General features: G+C 36.2%; 2 protein-coding genes and 1 long non-coding RNA gene across 3 annotated transcripts; 1 reads left to right on the top strand and 2 right to left on the bottom strand.

The window, feature by feature from the left end:
• The first annotated feature begins 9 nt into the window (after positions 1 to 9).
• On the top strand, positions 10 to 5,094 carry LOC127835202 (E3 ISG15--protein ligase HERC5-like). Its single transcript, XM_052361527.1, has 6 exons — positions 10 to 131; positions 903 to 995; positions 1,512 to 1,783; positions 2,359 to 2,570; positions 3,277 to 3,463; positions 3,871 to 5,094. Exons 3-6 carry the CDS (start codon positions 1,564 to 1,566, stop codon positions 4,275 to 4,277), a joined length of 1,026 nt encoding a protein of 341 aa, XP_052217487.1. The 5' UTR covers positions 10 to 131; positions 903 to 995; positions 1,512 to 1,563; the 3' UTR covers positions 4,278 to 5,094.
• A 2,231-nt stretch (positions 5,095 to 7,325) lies between these two features.
• On the bottom strand, positions 7,326 to 8,452 carry LOC127835207 (uncharacterized). The gene is made up of 2 exons (XR_008028411.1): positions 8,303 to 8,452; positions 7,326 to 8,146 (listed from the first exon to the last, which is right to left on the bottom strand). It is a non-coding gene; the product is annotated as an uncharacterized LOC127835207 (long non-coding RNA).
• A 251-nt stretch (positions 8,453 to 8,703) lies between these two features.
• On the bottom strand, positions 8,704 to 13,277 carry LOC127835198 (uncharacterized). Its single transcript, XM_052361519.1, has 4 exons — positions 12,919 to 13,277; positions 11,920 to 12,093; positions 11,030 to 11,320; positions 8,704 to 10,169 (listed from the first exon to the last, which is right to left on the bottom strand). The coding sequence occupies exons 1-4, from the start codon at positions 13,140 to 13,142 to the stop codon at positions 9,413 to 9,415; spliced, it is 1,446 nt and encodes a 481-aa protein (XP_052217479.1). The 5' UTR covers positions 13,143 to 13,277; the 3' UTR covers positions 8,704 to 9,412.
• Between the last annotated feature and the right edge of the window lie 133 nt (positions 13,278 to 13,410).

Raw genomic sequence — 13,410 nt, 5'->3', positions numbered from 1 at the left:
CAAAAGACCCTAAGTTGTTTGTACAATTTCTTAAATAACATATTTCTATTACAGAGTGATTCCCTATATGAGCCAGCTGGGACACCCACAGTTCTCTTTCGACGTCAACAGACTTTCCTTGACATAGCCAGGTGAGTGATCTGTACTAAAGTGTGTGGAAAAATGGCTCATTTGTTTATGAAGATCCTCTTTGTCTTAAGCTACCATTTCACTTAAAGAATGTATGCTCCATAGAAATTTATGAACAAGTAAAATATTTCTAATCTTGAAGTGAACTTTTTTATGCCCCTGGTAGGGTGGCATATAGCAGTTGAACTGTCTGTAAGTCCGTCTTGTCTGTCCGTCCATCCAAAAACTTTAACATTGGTCATAACTTTTGCAATATTGAAGATAGCAACTTGATATTTGGAATGCATGTGTATCTCATGGAGCTGCACATTTTAAGTGGTGAAAGGTCAAGGTCATCCTTCAAGCTCAAAGGTAAAAAAACACAATCCAAGGGAAGTATTAAGCTTTAAAGGGAGATAATTTCTATACCTGCCAAATGATAAATAGAAATATTATTTCAAAGCGGCGCAGTAGGGGGCTTTGCGTTTCTGACAAAAACATCTCTTGTTTTGTCTTAGACTTGAAGCAAAACAAGAAGCAAAGTCATGTGGTATATCCACACTGTAACATAAATACTGTTGATGGCTAAGCAGTTACCAGCCTCCTGACAGTGCACTTAACAGTTACTGTTAGCTACAGAATGGTCATTAGGTAATATTGTTTGATATCCAACAGTTGAAGTGCCTGGTCAGATGGCATGTGATCTTACTCTTTGCTTCTATATCCAGAATTGGCATCTCAAGCTTCCATTTTGTACTGTTATTAGTATTAAAAAATTGACTTTGCCCTTACAGAGACATTGACCAGCCTGCTGACCAGACAACCAACCAGTCATCAGCCGTTCTGAATGAGTACATCCCTGCGGTTCAAACAGCACAACCCATTCCGTAAGAGCATAAGATTTTTGATGTGCATGAAATGTTATGCATGATATCTTAAATAATCTTTATTTTTGAATGAAGTGGTTTGATTAAAGACATTGTTTTTTAAATTCATTATCTTGCAATGAGGCTTCTTTCGCTTTTTTTTTCATATCCTTGTTGTAGAATAAACACTAGGCTATCAATTTCAAAAGAAAGCAGATTAATTATATACATGTATGAGCTACCAAGCAAATGGACAGACCAAGCCAGGATTTAAACTCAAAAATCAATAAGCAATGTGCTTTACACACTGCATACCGGTAACCTAGATATTTTTGATGCAGAAGAACCTTTGTAAAATTTGCTAGGATGACCACACTGAAATAGAAAATATCTGATTTTTTGTATTGAAATTTACCAGATCCTTGTCAAAATAGAAATTTCTATTTCTATCAAAATGTAATTTTATTTGAGATTTTGAATAAAGATATTTTTATGAGATTTTGTATATTTTTTAAAATAAAAAATATGTTTCTGCAGACCAAGCCGTATAACAGATACTGCCAGAGAGCAGCTCAAACAACAAGCGAGCATGTGCATCACTGGTCCCATTACAGATCCTTTGCTCCTGGAGGTGAGACGTAACCACGTCATGAAAGACGCCCTAGGCACCTTACGGTACTCACAGAGTGACCTCAGCAGCAAACTGCAGATCAAGTTCATTGGTGAGGCCGGTGTTGATCTCGGTGGTCTCCGTCGCGAGTTCTTCTCCCTCCTTGCATACCAGTTCAGCCATTCAGCGCTTACATCAGGTAAGCTTATCATCTAGCATTGGAACCATACAATGTCTGCCAAGTGAACAACTTGATAGCCATATTTTTTATTATAGTATTCTTTGCATATTCTTAGAGACCAGCTTTTTTGTTGGCATCTAAATAAGGTTTAAAATATCAAGCTGTCATTGAAAGTTAAAAGTTAAAAATCCATAAAAGTGTAATGCAAGAAATACTGAACTCAAATTCACTTGAAAAATTCAAGTATGTGTCACATGAATTATGAAATGACCTCTAGTATTGTACATCTATCAATTATAATTGGCCTGTTGATTTAGTTGTATTTTCTGGTCATTTGGGATTATAGAATGTAAACATTATTGTTATAGTAGAATACCTCTTAAGCCGGTGCTAATGGGCGTGAGTGGTGATGCATTCTCCATTACCAGAACAGACCGAATTAAACCGGGTCTGCTATTATATTTCTAGGATGCATTTTGTGCTTTCAAAGGAGGCACTTTCAGAACTAATAAGATAGAGAACTATAATGGGTAACCACAGAACATTATTCCCTTATGTGTATTCAAATTCCTTATTTGTATTTGGTGTTTCAGGTTCTCCCGGGCGCCTCACATTAAGAAAGAACTTTGTGGAGCGTGAGAAGAACACCTTCTTCTACCTTGGTCAGCTTGTGGCTCTCTCCATTCTTCAAGATGGTCCAGGTCTGCCAGTGTTTGCCGACTGTGTGGTCAACAAGATACTCAACATCACAAATGGTGTCAATCCAAATGACCTCAATCCAGACTTGGTGAAAACACTTGAAGAGGTATATATTATAATATGTGTTAATGACATAAAATAAGACCTATGATTCTTGCATATCTGACTGAGATTTCTGCTGCCTGCTTTCATTCATGCCAGGAAACCCCTTCTGGCACAGGGGGATGCCAGATGACTGGCATGCAATTTAAACATTAAAATTACATCAGTGCATTGTTCTCGATGTTAATGTTATGGCGTTTCGTCACTTTCTCTTAATGATATCATAATACCACGCTTCTTAAAATATGCGTCCGTAATAAAAAGAAAGCTTTAACAAATTCCATTTCAGCCGTAAATCATTCCATTTTACAACTTGTTAAATATGTATGCAAGAAAAAATATTTATCACTAGTTTTAGACTCAGACCAGAATTTTCGGCCCTCGAGTAACTGTTTTGGCGGGAACTCAGCTAGCAGTTGATCCCGCCAAAACAGATACTCTCGGACCTGAAATTCAGATCCTGAACTACAACCAGTGACTGAAATTTATAATATGTAAGGAAAAGACATGCAATGTTATATAGTCAACCAACTTCACACACCCTATCCAAGTAGCAAATATTATTTGCATGAGTAATAGCTCAACATAATTATTTTTTTTTGACATAGTCAATTCTTGATGAAAATTGATTTGTTTGTGCTGAAATGGAGTTAAATGCAGTCCATCTGACTCGGGTAAACGGATCATATAATAAAGATGTATAATTTCAGATGACAGATGCTTCGACTGACCGTGAGCTCCAGGACCTTTATTTTAGCATCTATGACGAGCGAGAGGCAGCAGGGTTTATCCTGCCATCTAACATCTTCAAGAAGGACCACATCCCCCTCCTGCAGTCGGCCCTTGTTAACAACATGGTGTTGAACTGCAGAGATGAACTGGACCAGTTCATTGAAGGTAATGTGATATTATTATTATTATATTGAGTAACTTAGCTCCTCCAAATGTAATGAGATGTTTTTGCAAGCTGGCTTGTCAATAGATTTTCCATCAAGTTAAACACACAATGATACAAGTTATTTTCAATAAAAAATAAAAAATAGTGAAATTGCTGCTGATCAAAATCTAAAAGCTTTCATGTATGAATCAAACATTTGATTAAACTGCCTTTAGTGCCATTATATAAGATGTGTGTTTGATAATTTATTAAATTGCATTATATTCATTACTGGGTCGTTTTAAATAACATGCTTTTTATGAATCAACTTCATATGACTAGACACTATGTTTCATTTGAACATGTAACTGTGTGATGATTAAATGACTGTTTGTAGCATTAACTCAATTTGATATTATCCTTCCAGGTCTACAAACTCATGATGTTCTGACCATAGTGAGACAGGAGAAGTTGACCTGTCTATTCAGTGGTGGTAAGCCGCCAGTCACTGTTGCCGATGTAAGAGGTCTGATGAACTTTAAATATCGCGAAGATATCAACCGGGAGGCTGACCGGGAAACTGGCCAGCAGTTTGTTCGGTTCCTTCAGGCGACAAAGGGTGATGGCGCCACCATCAACGGCATTACCCTGAAGCCGAAGGATGTCCTCATGTGGATGTCGGGTTCAACAGAAATCCCAGCTGTGGGTTTCCACAAGCAGATTGACATTGAGTTTGGTGGCGAGGAAAGGGTCAACACTTGTGCACTTTGTGTTACGTTAAAGCATCTGACGCCTGCTGTTGAGGACCCTGTTTTGTATTTACAGAGCGTTTGATAAACTCATCAACATTCGGTGATATGTGATATTTCTTTATGTTATGGAGATAAGATCTAATGTTGATGAGTTTATCAATCGCTCTGTAAAATACAAGACAAAACTCCTCACCAAACTCGATGTCTATTTGCTTGTGGAAATAAAAAAAAAAAAAAAAAAACGTTTTTGTATTACTGTTTTTAAGTGTTTTGTAAATATTGTATAAATATATACTGGAGTTAAACAATTTGTTCATTAACTAAAGTTGCTGAGCCACAGTTATCAACATGTTTCCAAATATAGTTTTTCCGTATTACTTTAGCAATATTGTATTAGTAAACAAGCTTTAAAAAGTTATGCACATGTGCCGACTTTCAAAAAAAGTTCTTGCGAACATAAATATTAAACCAGGGCCCGTATTCATCAACCAATTCTTAGACTTAAGTCTAAGAATAAAGAATATTCTTTAAATAGGATTATTAAAAATTGCTTTAATATTAAGTCAAACTTGACATTAACTGTCTCTATCTAATTCATTCGTAATGAAGAAATTTCCTTTACGGACATAACCATCACTGGTTGCCTGTATGTTTTCAAACCATGGGCATAATTTTCTTGGTTCAAAGTATATTCTTAAGTCTAAGAATGGGTTGGTGAATACGGGCCCAGAATGGTACAGGATCTGTAACTTACCTAATGTATATTTTTTTTCTATTAGTTTGAGAATTGAGATTGTGTCTATTAGTTTTAGACTTGACATTGTGTCTATTAGTTTTAGACTTGACATTGTGTCTATTAGTTTTTGAGATTGTTATCAAAATAAACTGTTGCTCTTGAATGAATTGTGTTTATTTTTATTCCTGTATCATGTGCTTCTCCTTCAATCGAAAATAAAGTCATTCCTGTTAAAATGCACGACATATTGTTCATGAAAATGCATGTTGACCTATTTGAAGGGTATTGATATTTATTGCAGTCACTCAGATGTTGGTGCCTGTGTGAAAGTTATGTGTGCAAGACCTTATTGATGATGCCAAAAACAAACATCATCTTTTAACAACCATATTTTGTAGATATTTAAGGAATAACAAGCAAGAACTGACAGTTCATCAAGTCCTGTACCAGAGTATGTAAAAAGGAAAAGAGTCAAATATCCATAACACCCTAAAAGTTTTCCGAAATAAATTAAATTCATGGGACACAGCTAGTGTACCATTAGACAACCTTGTAGTGTTTAAATGTTAATCCTCAGGTAGTTTTCAAAGAGTAACCATAACAAAATATTTTCTCTATACTATATATAAAAAGGGCTATAACTTATTCGAAAATAGTCAAAACCAAATAAGAAGCAAACAACTAGGATACACAAACTCCACCTTTATACCATCTTCATACATATTGTGACCTGGTTTTGCAAAGATGTCCTCACAACTAGGACCTGTTTACCAAGGAATGTTGGATGCCGATATGACTGGTATAGTGATTGTCTCTATGAGACATGTGAGCAAAAAAACATGCCAATGCTCTACAGGTCAAGTTTTGAACGATATTGATCACTAAATATGCCTCTGTTATATAGGTAAAGTTTGAATAGGGTCATTTTTGGTTTGTGAGCTATTGTGATCGCCATGTGTCTGCTGTCCATAATTGTGATGCACTTGTTTAATATCAACTATTATACTGTTAACACTTCAGAGGTCACATATTTTGACCAACACTCATTACTATTACTAACAGCAAAAATGTGACTAGAGTGTTACTTTTAGACCTGATTACCTAGTGTTTGACCTTGCACAACATGTACAATTTTACAATTGAATCATCAAGATGTATACATCTAGCTATTTTGATAAAGAGTTTACAAATTTCTCTTTATTTGACCTAGTGATCTAGACATTGACCTATCATGTTTTTTTTTTAATTATATAAGTTCTCCATGTTAGTTTATTTTTTTTCTTCTTTGGCTATATTAAGTGCAAGGCGCATTTTGGCTTCGTGTTCACCTTCGATTTTGATAGGCAGTCATTGGTTATTGAATTCAGTGTTTGTGTTGATATACCGTCTCAAGGTACTTCATTGGATAACACACCTACTTCGAAGGTACCAGAGTAGTGTTTTCCATTACCTCTGTATGTTATACATTGAACTCACAGTAAATAAGAATCTGGATTGAAAGGTTGGTGTAGGGTATACCTATGAATAACATTCTGCTGGTGTACCTCAGTAAGGCTGGGTACTTCGTCATGTATGTTGTTTGCACTAACAAACTGAAGGAAACAGTAACTAGAGTGCGAACGTTGTTTTTCTTTAATTTGACCTATTTTAATAAGTCAAGTGAACCATGTTTAAATTTGACCAAGATATCATTTAGGTGAACATTCTGAACAAGTTTGATGAGGAAAAAACCTGACCTCTAGAGCAATGTTTTCCTATACTATCAACTAGTGACCTAGTGTCTGACCCAACATGACTCTCAATCTTGACCTAAATTTAATTGAGATACAACTTCTGGCAAGTTTGATCAGCGAATTTGAAAGAACTCGAGTATTAAGGGTGAAATGTTTAATGGTCACAAAATCACGGCCACAAACGTTCATCTTGTCACTGTGTGTCAGGTGAGCTTAACATCAAATATCACTTTCAAAATCAACTTTATGTTTTTAAAACAACACAATCGCTGAAACATGACATTGAGTATATAAACTTCATATATCTGACATACATCAGGGTTTTCATTAGAATTCTTTGTAGCAGTCTTTTGAATTATTTGAGGAGGCCAAGTTTTTTTTTAAATAAAGGTGCCAAATCGTGGCTTTCGAGCGATTTTTGGCACATATTTTACATGTATTTCCCCAGTTAAAAAAGAGGATATTAATGTGAATTGTTAAGAAAAAATAAATTCCTCAGGTTACATCAACTCTCCGGGGTGTCGATTGTCCCAAATTTGAAATCCTGAAAATAAAGTCGGGGTCGAAGGGACCGGGCCCTAGCTTTATGTATAATTTCTGTACAGTACATAACATGTATTCTTTACAGTATTAATGACAATCTGAATTAAACAAACACTGGAAGTTTTAACATTTTAATAAGTTATAACTTCCAATAATGACAATGACATTTCAAAATATATAACTAAACTAATTTAAATGACTAGTCCACAAGTAGTTATTGCAAATAAGAAGAAACAGTAACAAGAGTGCCAAACTGTCACAAGGTACGCCCGTTCGAAGGTTTTGGACACCATGCTCAATGCTTGAAAGTGTCCTCAAGACCTAGTTATTGACCCGGCATGACCCATATTTGAACTTGACCTAGATATCACTTAGATGTAACATCTGACTAAATTTGGTGAAGATCAGATGAAAACTACTTCAATTAAAGAGCGGACAACATGCTTAATGCTTGAAATGCACTATGTGACCTCGTTTTTGACCCGGCATGACCCATGTTCGAACTTGACCTACATATCATCTAGACACAACTTCTGACCAAATTAGGTGAAGATCAGATGAAAACTACTTCAATTAGAGAGCGGACACCATGCTAAATGCTTGAAATGCACTAAGTAACCTCGTGACCTAGTTTTTGACCCGGCATGACCCATATTTGAACTTGACCTACATATCATCTAGACACAACTTCTGACCAAATTTGGTGAAGATCGGATGAATACAATTTGAATTAGAGTCCGGACAAAGTGGCGCCGTTGAAAATGCACTAATTGACCCTATGACCTAGTTTTTGACCCGGCATGACCCATATTCGAACTTGGCCTATATATCAACTAGATGCAACTGCTGACCAAGTTTGGTGAAGATCGGATGAATACAATTTGAAATAGAGTCCGGACAAAGTGGCCCCTTTGAAAATGCACTTATTGACCCTATGACCTAGTTTTTGACCCGGCATGACCCATATTCGAACTTGGCCTAGATATCAACTAGATGCAACTGCTGACCAAGTTTGGTGAAGATCGGATGAATACAATTTGAAATAGAGTCCGGACAAAGTGGCCCCTTTGAAAATGCACTTATTGACCCTATGACCTAGTTTTTGACCTGGCATGACCCATATTCGAACTTGGCCTAGATATCAACTAGATGCAACTGCTGACCAAGTTTGGTGAAGATCGGATGAATACAATTTGAATTAGAGTCCGGACAAAGTGATGCCTTCCGCCCGCCGCCCGCCCGCCGCCCGCCGCCCGCCCGCCGCCCGCCCGCCGCCAAGGGGTTTCACATAATACGTCCCGTATTTTATACGGGCGTATAAAAACTGTAAACATCTTTATCAACTGTCAAACAATAATATTCAATATTATGATCCTCTATTTAACACAATCGCATTTTACCAAGAGAATGTGACTAGCAATTCAAATAGAATTACCAAAGGAGTAAGTTACCTTAAGAAAAATAAAGTCTGATAAACATCACAAGAATTAAAACAATTATACTGAAGCATTTTATGAGCAAATACTAGAACATTTATAAGTAATACTGTGTTAAGAGTACACAATAAAACAGTACAATAACAGTGTTTAACTCTTAGCACATGAGATCATTTAAACAGTTGCAAAAATTGACCTGTCAGACTGACAAAGAACAATCTCAATATAATGAACCTCCACTTAACACAATAACATTTTACCAAGAGTTTATGACTAGCACTTCAAATGAAATTACCAAATGAGTATATTACTTAATAAATTACAGTCTGATATCAGATGAGTATATGTCTGGCACTTTAAGTGACATTAACAAATGAGTACATGTACATAACTTAATTAATAAAAGTCTGATAAAAAGAAGTGTACATGTTATGAAAAGCACAAATAAAATACCAAATGAGAATATTGAGAGATAATGAGAGTCTCAATTATCAAGATTTTGATAATAACAGATATACATGTATTAAAAAACATTAAAACATGTACTAACACCAATTTGACTTTAAATAGTAAATTTTCCAGAATATAAAACAGTTTCAGGTGATTCTAATCTAAACTATATTAGAATATGACCCAGAATCAGATAGTGAATTATCGGATGATGATTGTTATGGCAACTAGACTAGTTGCCACAACAATCATCATCCGATAATTCACTATCTGATTCTGGTCACCATATAAGCAGTTTCATGTAATCATAGCTTGGTCACTACACAGAATTGCAAAACTCAACACATGCCAAGAAACAATCCACACCCTGGTGGTCACTCTCAATGTTCAAAGTTTGTGTTAGTCTTGTGAAGTCCTGCTCATTCAGAGGACAGTCTACATTTGACACATTGGTGATCATGTCTTCTCGGGGGGCTACCTCGACCTCATCGTCAATACCATATTCAGTATGGTCTTGGATGTCTTCCTCCGGAGCACGGAACACCATGTCGTCGATGCCCCTATGACCCTGTCCATCTTGGCGCATCATGCCCTCAATGTAGAGCTGTGTGGGGGTTCTACCTCTTTCACTGCTCAACCTGTGGCAGTTCCAGCCCTCACGGAATATGTCTAACGCTCGCTGGACACGAGGCACAAACACGTGATGAAGGCACCACATGTGCACTGGATTTGTCAAATCCAACTGTCCAGACTCCTCAAGATGTGAAAACAATCCGTGAAACACGTTTGTTGCACTGGCAAACAGGTCACGCCACATGCGTTCAATCCGCTGATTGTGGACGCTCCTTCCCGTGATGAAAGAACCCCGACGAGGTCCACGATGCGCTATCATAAACGCCCCAACGCCGGTATTTTCCAGCCCGTGATCGCTGCGGACTCTTGATGGGACACCATAGCACTGGGTGCCTGTCATGAAGGCTTTTGTCATCGTGGTAGCCTTGTTGTTGGTTGCAGCTTGGAGGAAAACACACATCCGCGAGAAGCCATCAATGCCTCCGTGTATGACAAAACCCCATCTGAAAAAAATAAAAAATTGTACATACTTGAATAGATATTACAATGTAAATGTACTAAAATTGCAAAGTATTTTGTTTGATTTGGTGTTTATATATGGCCTCAAGTGGAATGGGGTAACAAGTCAAACCAAAATAATTGGGCCCAAATTAGTCACAAAATTCAAATCTGTTGAATATACCTTCTTATCTAACTGTAACCCAAATTTTAAGTTTTTAATCTTATACAATTTAGGCAGAAATTGAAGAAAACTGATACACAGTTTCCACAACATTCTAAAAAAAGCTGAAATTAGGAAAATGGAATTTTGAGCAATTAGAGCAATTTAATGCATCTTTTTGGCATATAACGCAATATTTAAATGCCTCCCCAATCAACAAACAACACCAAAATTGCACAAAATATGTGTTAGATAACATTTAAAATTTAGTTTGATGTCATTTATTTTTCACAATTTCTGCCAAAATTTGACTGAAAATTATCCAAAATTCCACTATGTCAGCTTTTTTTTTAGATGCTTGTTCAATATGGAAACAGCAAAGATTTTTTTTATAAATATTCTAAGTTCATTGAGGTAACGGTTAACGGTAATATAAAAGGTTTATATACTTTCTCACATGATTTTTGATATTAGGGCCAAAAACAGCCTTTCAAGTCCCCACCCCTTTCAAGATGATTTAAGAAAAAATATTGCCTCTAAAGCGTTAACAAGGTTTTTCTATTATTTAACCTAGTGACCTTACTTCTAACTTGACTTAGATAATAAGATATCACCAAGGTTAACATTTTGACCAAAGGTATTTATTTAATCAACCTATTTAATCTTAATTTGTTAAAAATACGAATCATAGTAATTTTGTACCTTATCAATTTGTGGTTTCCATCTATGTGCCACAATGAGTTTGGACCAGCAACATTGTACACCCTTCGCCGAATCGAGTGACACCATCGCATGGCTACAGCTGCTTCGTCAACCCGGATCAGACTGTCAGCAACACGTTGTCTTTGAACCCGATGTCCTAGACTCTGAAGATGTCCCTGAACCATTCGTTGCCCAAGTGTCTGATTGCCATCTGTTATCTCTCGGACCAGATTGTCAAGTTCCTCGTTGGAGATGCTTGAGTACCTTCCTCTGATGCTTATACCATATGACCTGAAAATATATAATAGAGAATATTTGTTTATTTTGAGTGAATATGAAATATATACCTCACTGAGAAGGGAGAAAATATGTTTTGCTGTATGTTTGTGCCTTTGCAGCAATCAAGATCTTGTGTTGTGGCTCCCCATGCAGTGCAATCTGACTAAACTACTCGATTTTCCCTTCGTCCAGATCTTGAGTTGAGATTGTTTTTCTATTTTAAACAATCAGTTTTACCAAATCGCTATACAAGTATTCATTTAAATAACATGTTTCAACTGCACTTCTGTATCTTCAATAATATAACATTGTTGCCTTATACAACACTTGCATTATCTGAGAAACTGTCTTGCAGTTGTTCATTTTGAATTTTAGGTTGATTTTAATTCGTAAAAGAAGTACTTAATGACTTCATTTTATAAAAAAATGAAATCACTTCCTAAAAATTGCCACCTTGTGATTAATGAACCTAACTAATACCCATTTAACATTCAATAATAATGTGTCAAAAGGGCATAATATTATCTGTATATTAAAACATTTTCCAGTGGTTTCGGTTTTTTGGGACACCCTGCATACACAATGTTTTTTCAATTGACTGGATAACATACCTGAGGCTGCGCTTAATAACAGAATCTGACACCTGAAGCAGACTAGCAATAGCTCTTCGTTTGAAGCCTGCTTCAACTAGATACTCCAGCTGCTCTCGACTAATGACGTAAAGTGGTCTGCCTCTGGTTGTAGTCTGTTTTGCGGCGAAGAAACCAACGAGAGGCTGCAGCGTCCTGAAAAGATAAAATCAACAAAAGTTACAACACAAATAATATTATATTATAGCGGTTACTAGATTTACCAAAAGCGCGCGCTTTCGGTATCGGTACCGAAAGCGCAAAAGCATTACCGAAAGCGCACTGTAAAATGTATGTTATGGAAATAATCAGTAAATCAGTTAAATTTCCAATTGAAGTATAACTGAAAACTTGTGTATAAATGCATTTTTCATGGAATATTTCGTACAAATTTGTTCTCAAGCGCGCAACATTATGACAACTAACGCTGTATAAGTACAGAAAGAGCAATGTCAGTACCGAACCCGCACTGTATAATGTAAATTACGGGGAAAAAACTATTAAAGAATTACCAAAAACATGTTTATTAATGCATTTTCCATGGACTTAACCGTACAAAATCGATCTTAAGCGCACTACATTGTGTCAAATAACGCTTTCGCCTACTAAAACAGCATGCCGCAATGATGACGGAAATCAATTGTGTGACAATAAACACGAAGCAACGAACCAGTCTTTGTCTGATTATTTGTTGTTTTGTTAACCAACCAACAACTGAATGCTCCTGTAAACAAGTGCATAGAAATATTAACTGTATCAAGATAATCACTTTTGTTGATATTATGATTAGTTATAATAGTAATAACAAGAGCACCGCCTACGACTCAAAGTCAATGTACGTTGGATTATTTCATCTTATTACCTAATTGGTCGAGGATTGGTTTAAGATATTGCAGGCTTCGCGAAAGCCGGTCAATAGAAACAAATAGTCCGCAAGTAATTGGATCGAAAATTATTTAAATGGTCAGGGAAAATACTAACCTCTTTCGCTCTTCAATTGTCGACATCAACGAGTCGATAATCTCACACAACCGTTCAAAAATGGGATAACGGGTACACATACGTCGTGCATTCCGACTTAATGCTGTCAAAGTGATAAGACTAGCTTCACACAAATTTGCATCTGTATCTTGCGTCATTAAATTTCTACATAAAGAGTGAATAATGCGAGTTGCTTCTTCTCGAAAACCTTCGACGTCCGCCATATTTTTTTGGAAACCGGATATGGACTAGACCGGTCTTAGGACTTAATAATATTTATTACTTGAAACGATTTTAGAATAAATACCGTCAAGTATAGATACTTATTTATTTATTTTTTATTATTTCACTTTTGATATTTTTATCCATTTTGTCCTCAATTAAAAAGTTTTTTTTAAACGATTATTATGAATAAGTCTGAAGGAAAAGCGGCTCAAGAGACGAGTGGTTTGATTGGCTGTTCAGAAAAATTGTACGTCGACGTACAATATG

The sequence above is a fragment of the Dreissena polymorpha genome, chromosome 6 (assembly GCF_020536995.1).
Source record: "Dreissena polymorpha isolate Duluth1 chromosome 6, UMN_Dpol_1.0, whole genome shotgun sequence".
In the NCBI taxonomy this organism is placed as follows: domain Eukaryota; kingdom Metazoa; phylum Mollusca; class Bivalvia; order Myida; family Dreissenidae; genus Dreissena; species Dreissena polymorpha.
The sequence above is the reverse complement of the archived record's forward strand: the minus strand, read 5'-3'. Positions and strand labels throughout refer to the sequence as shown.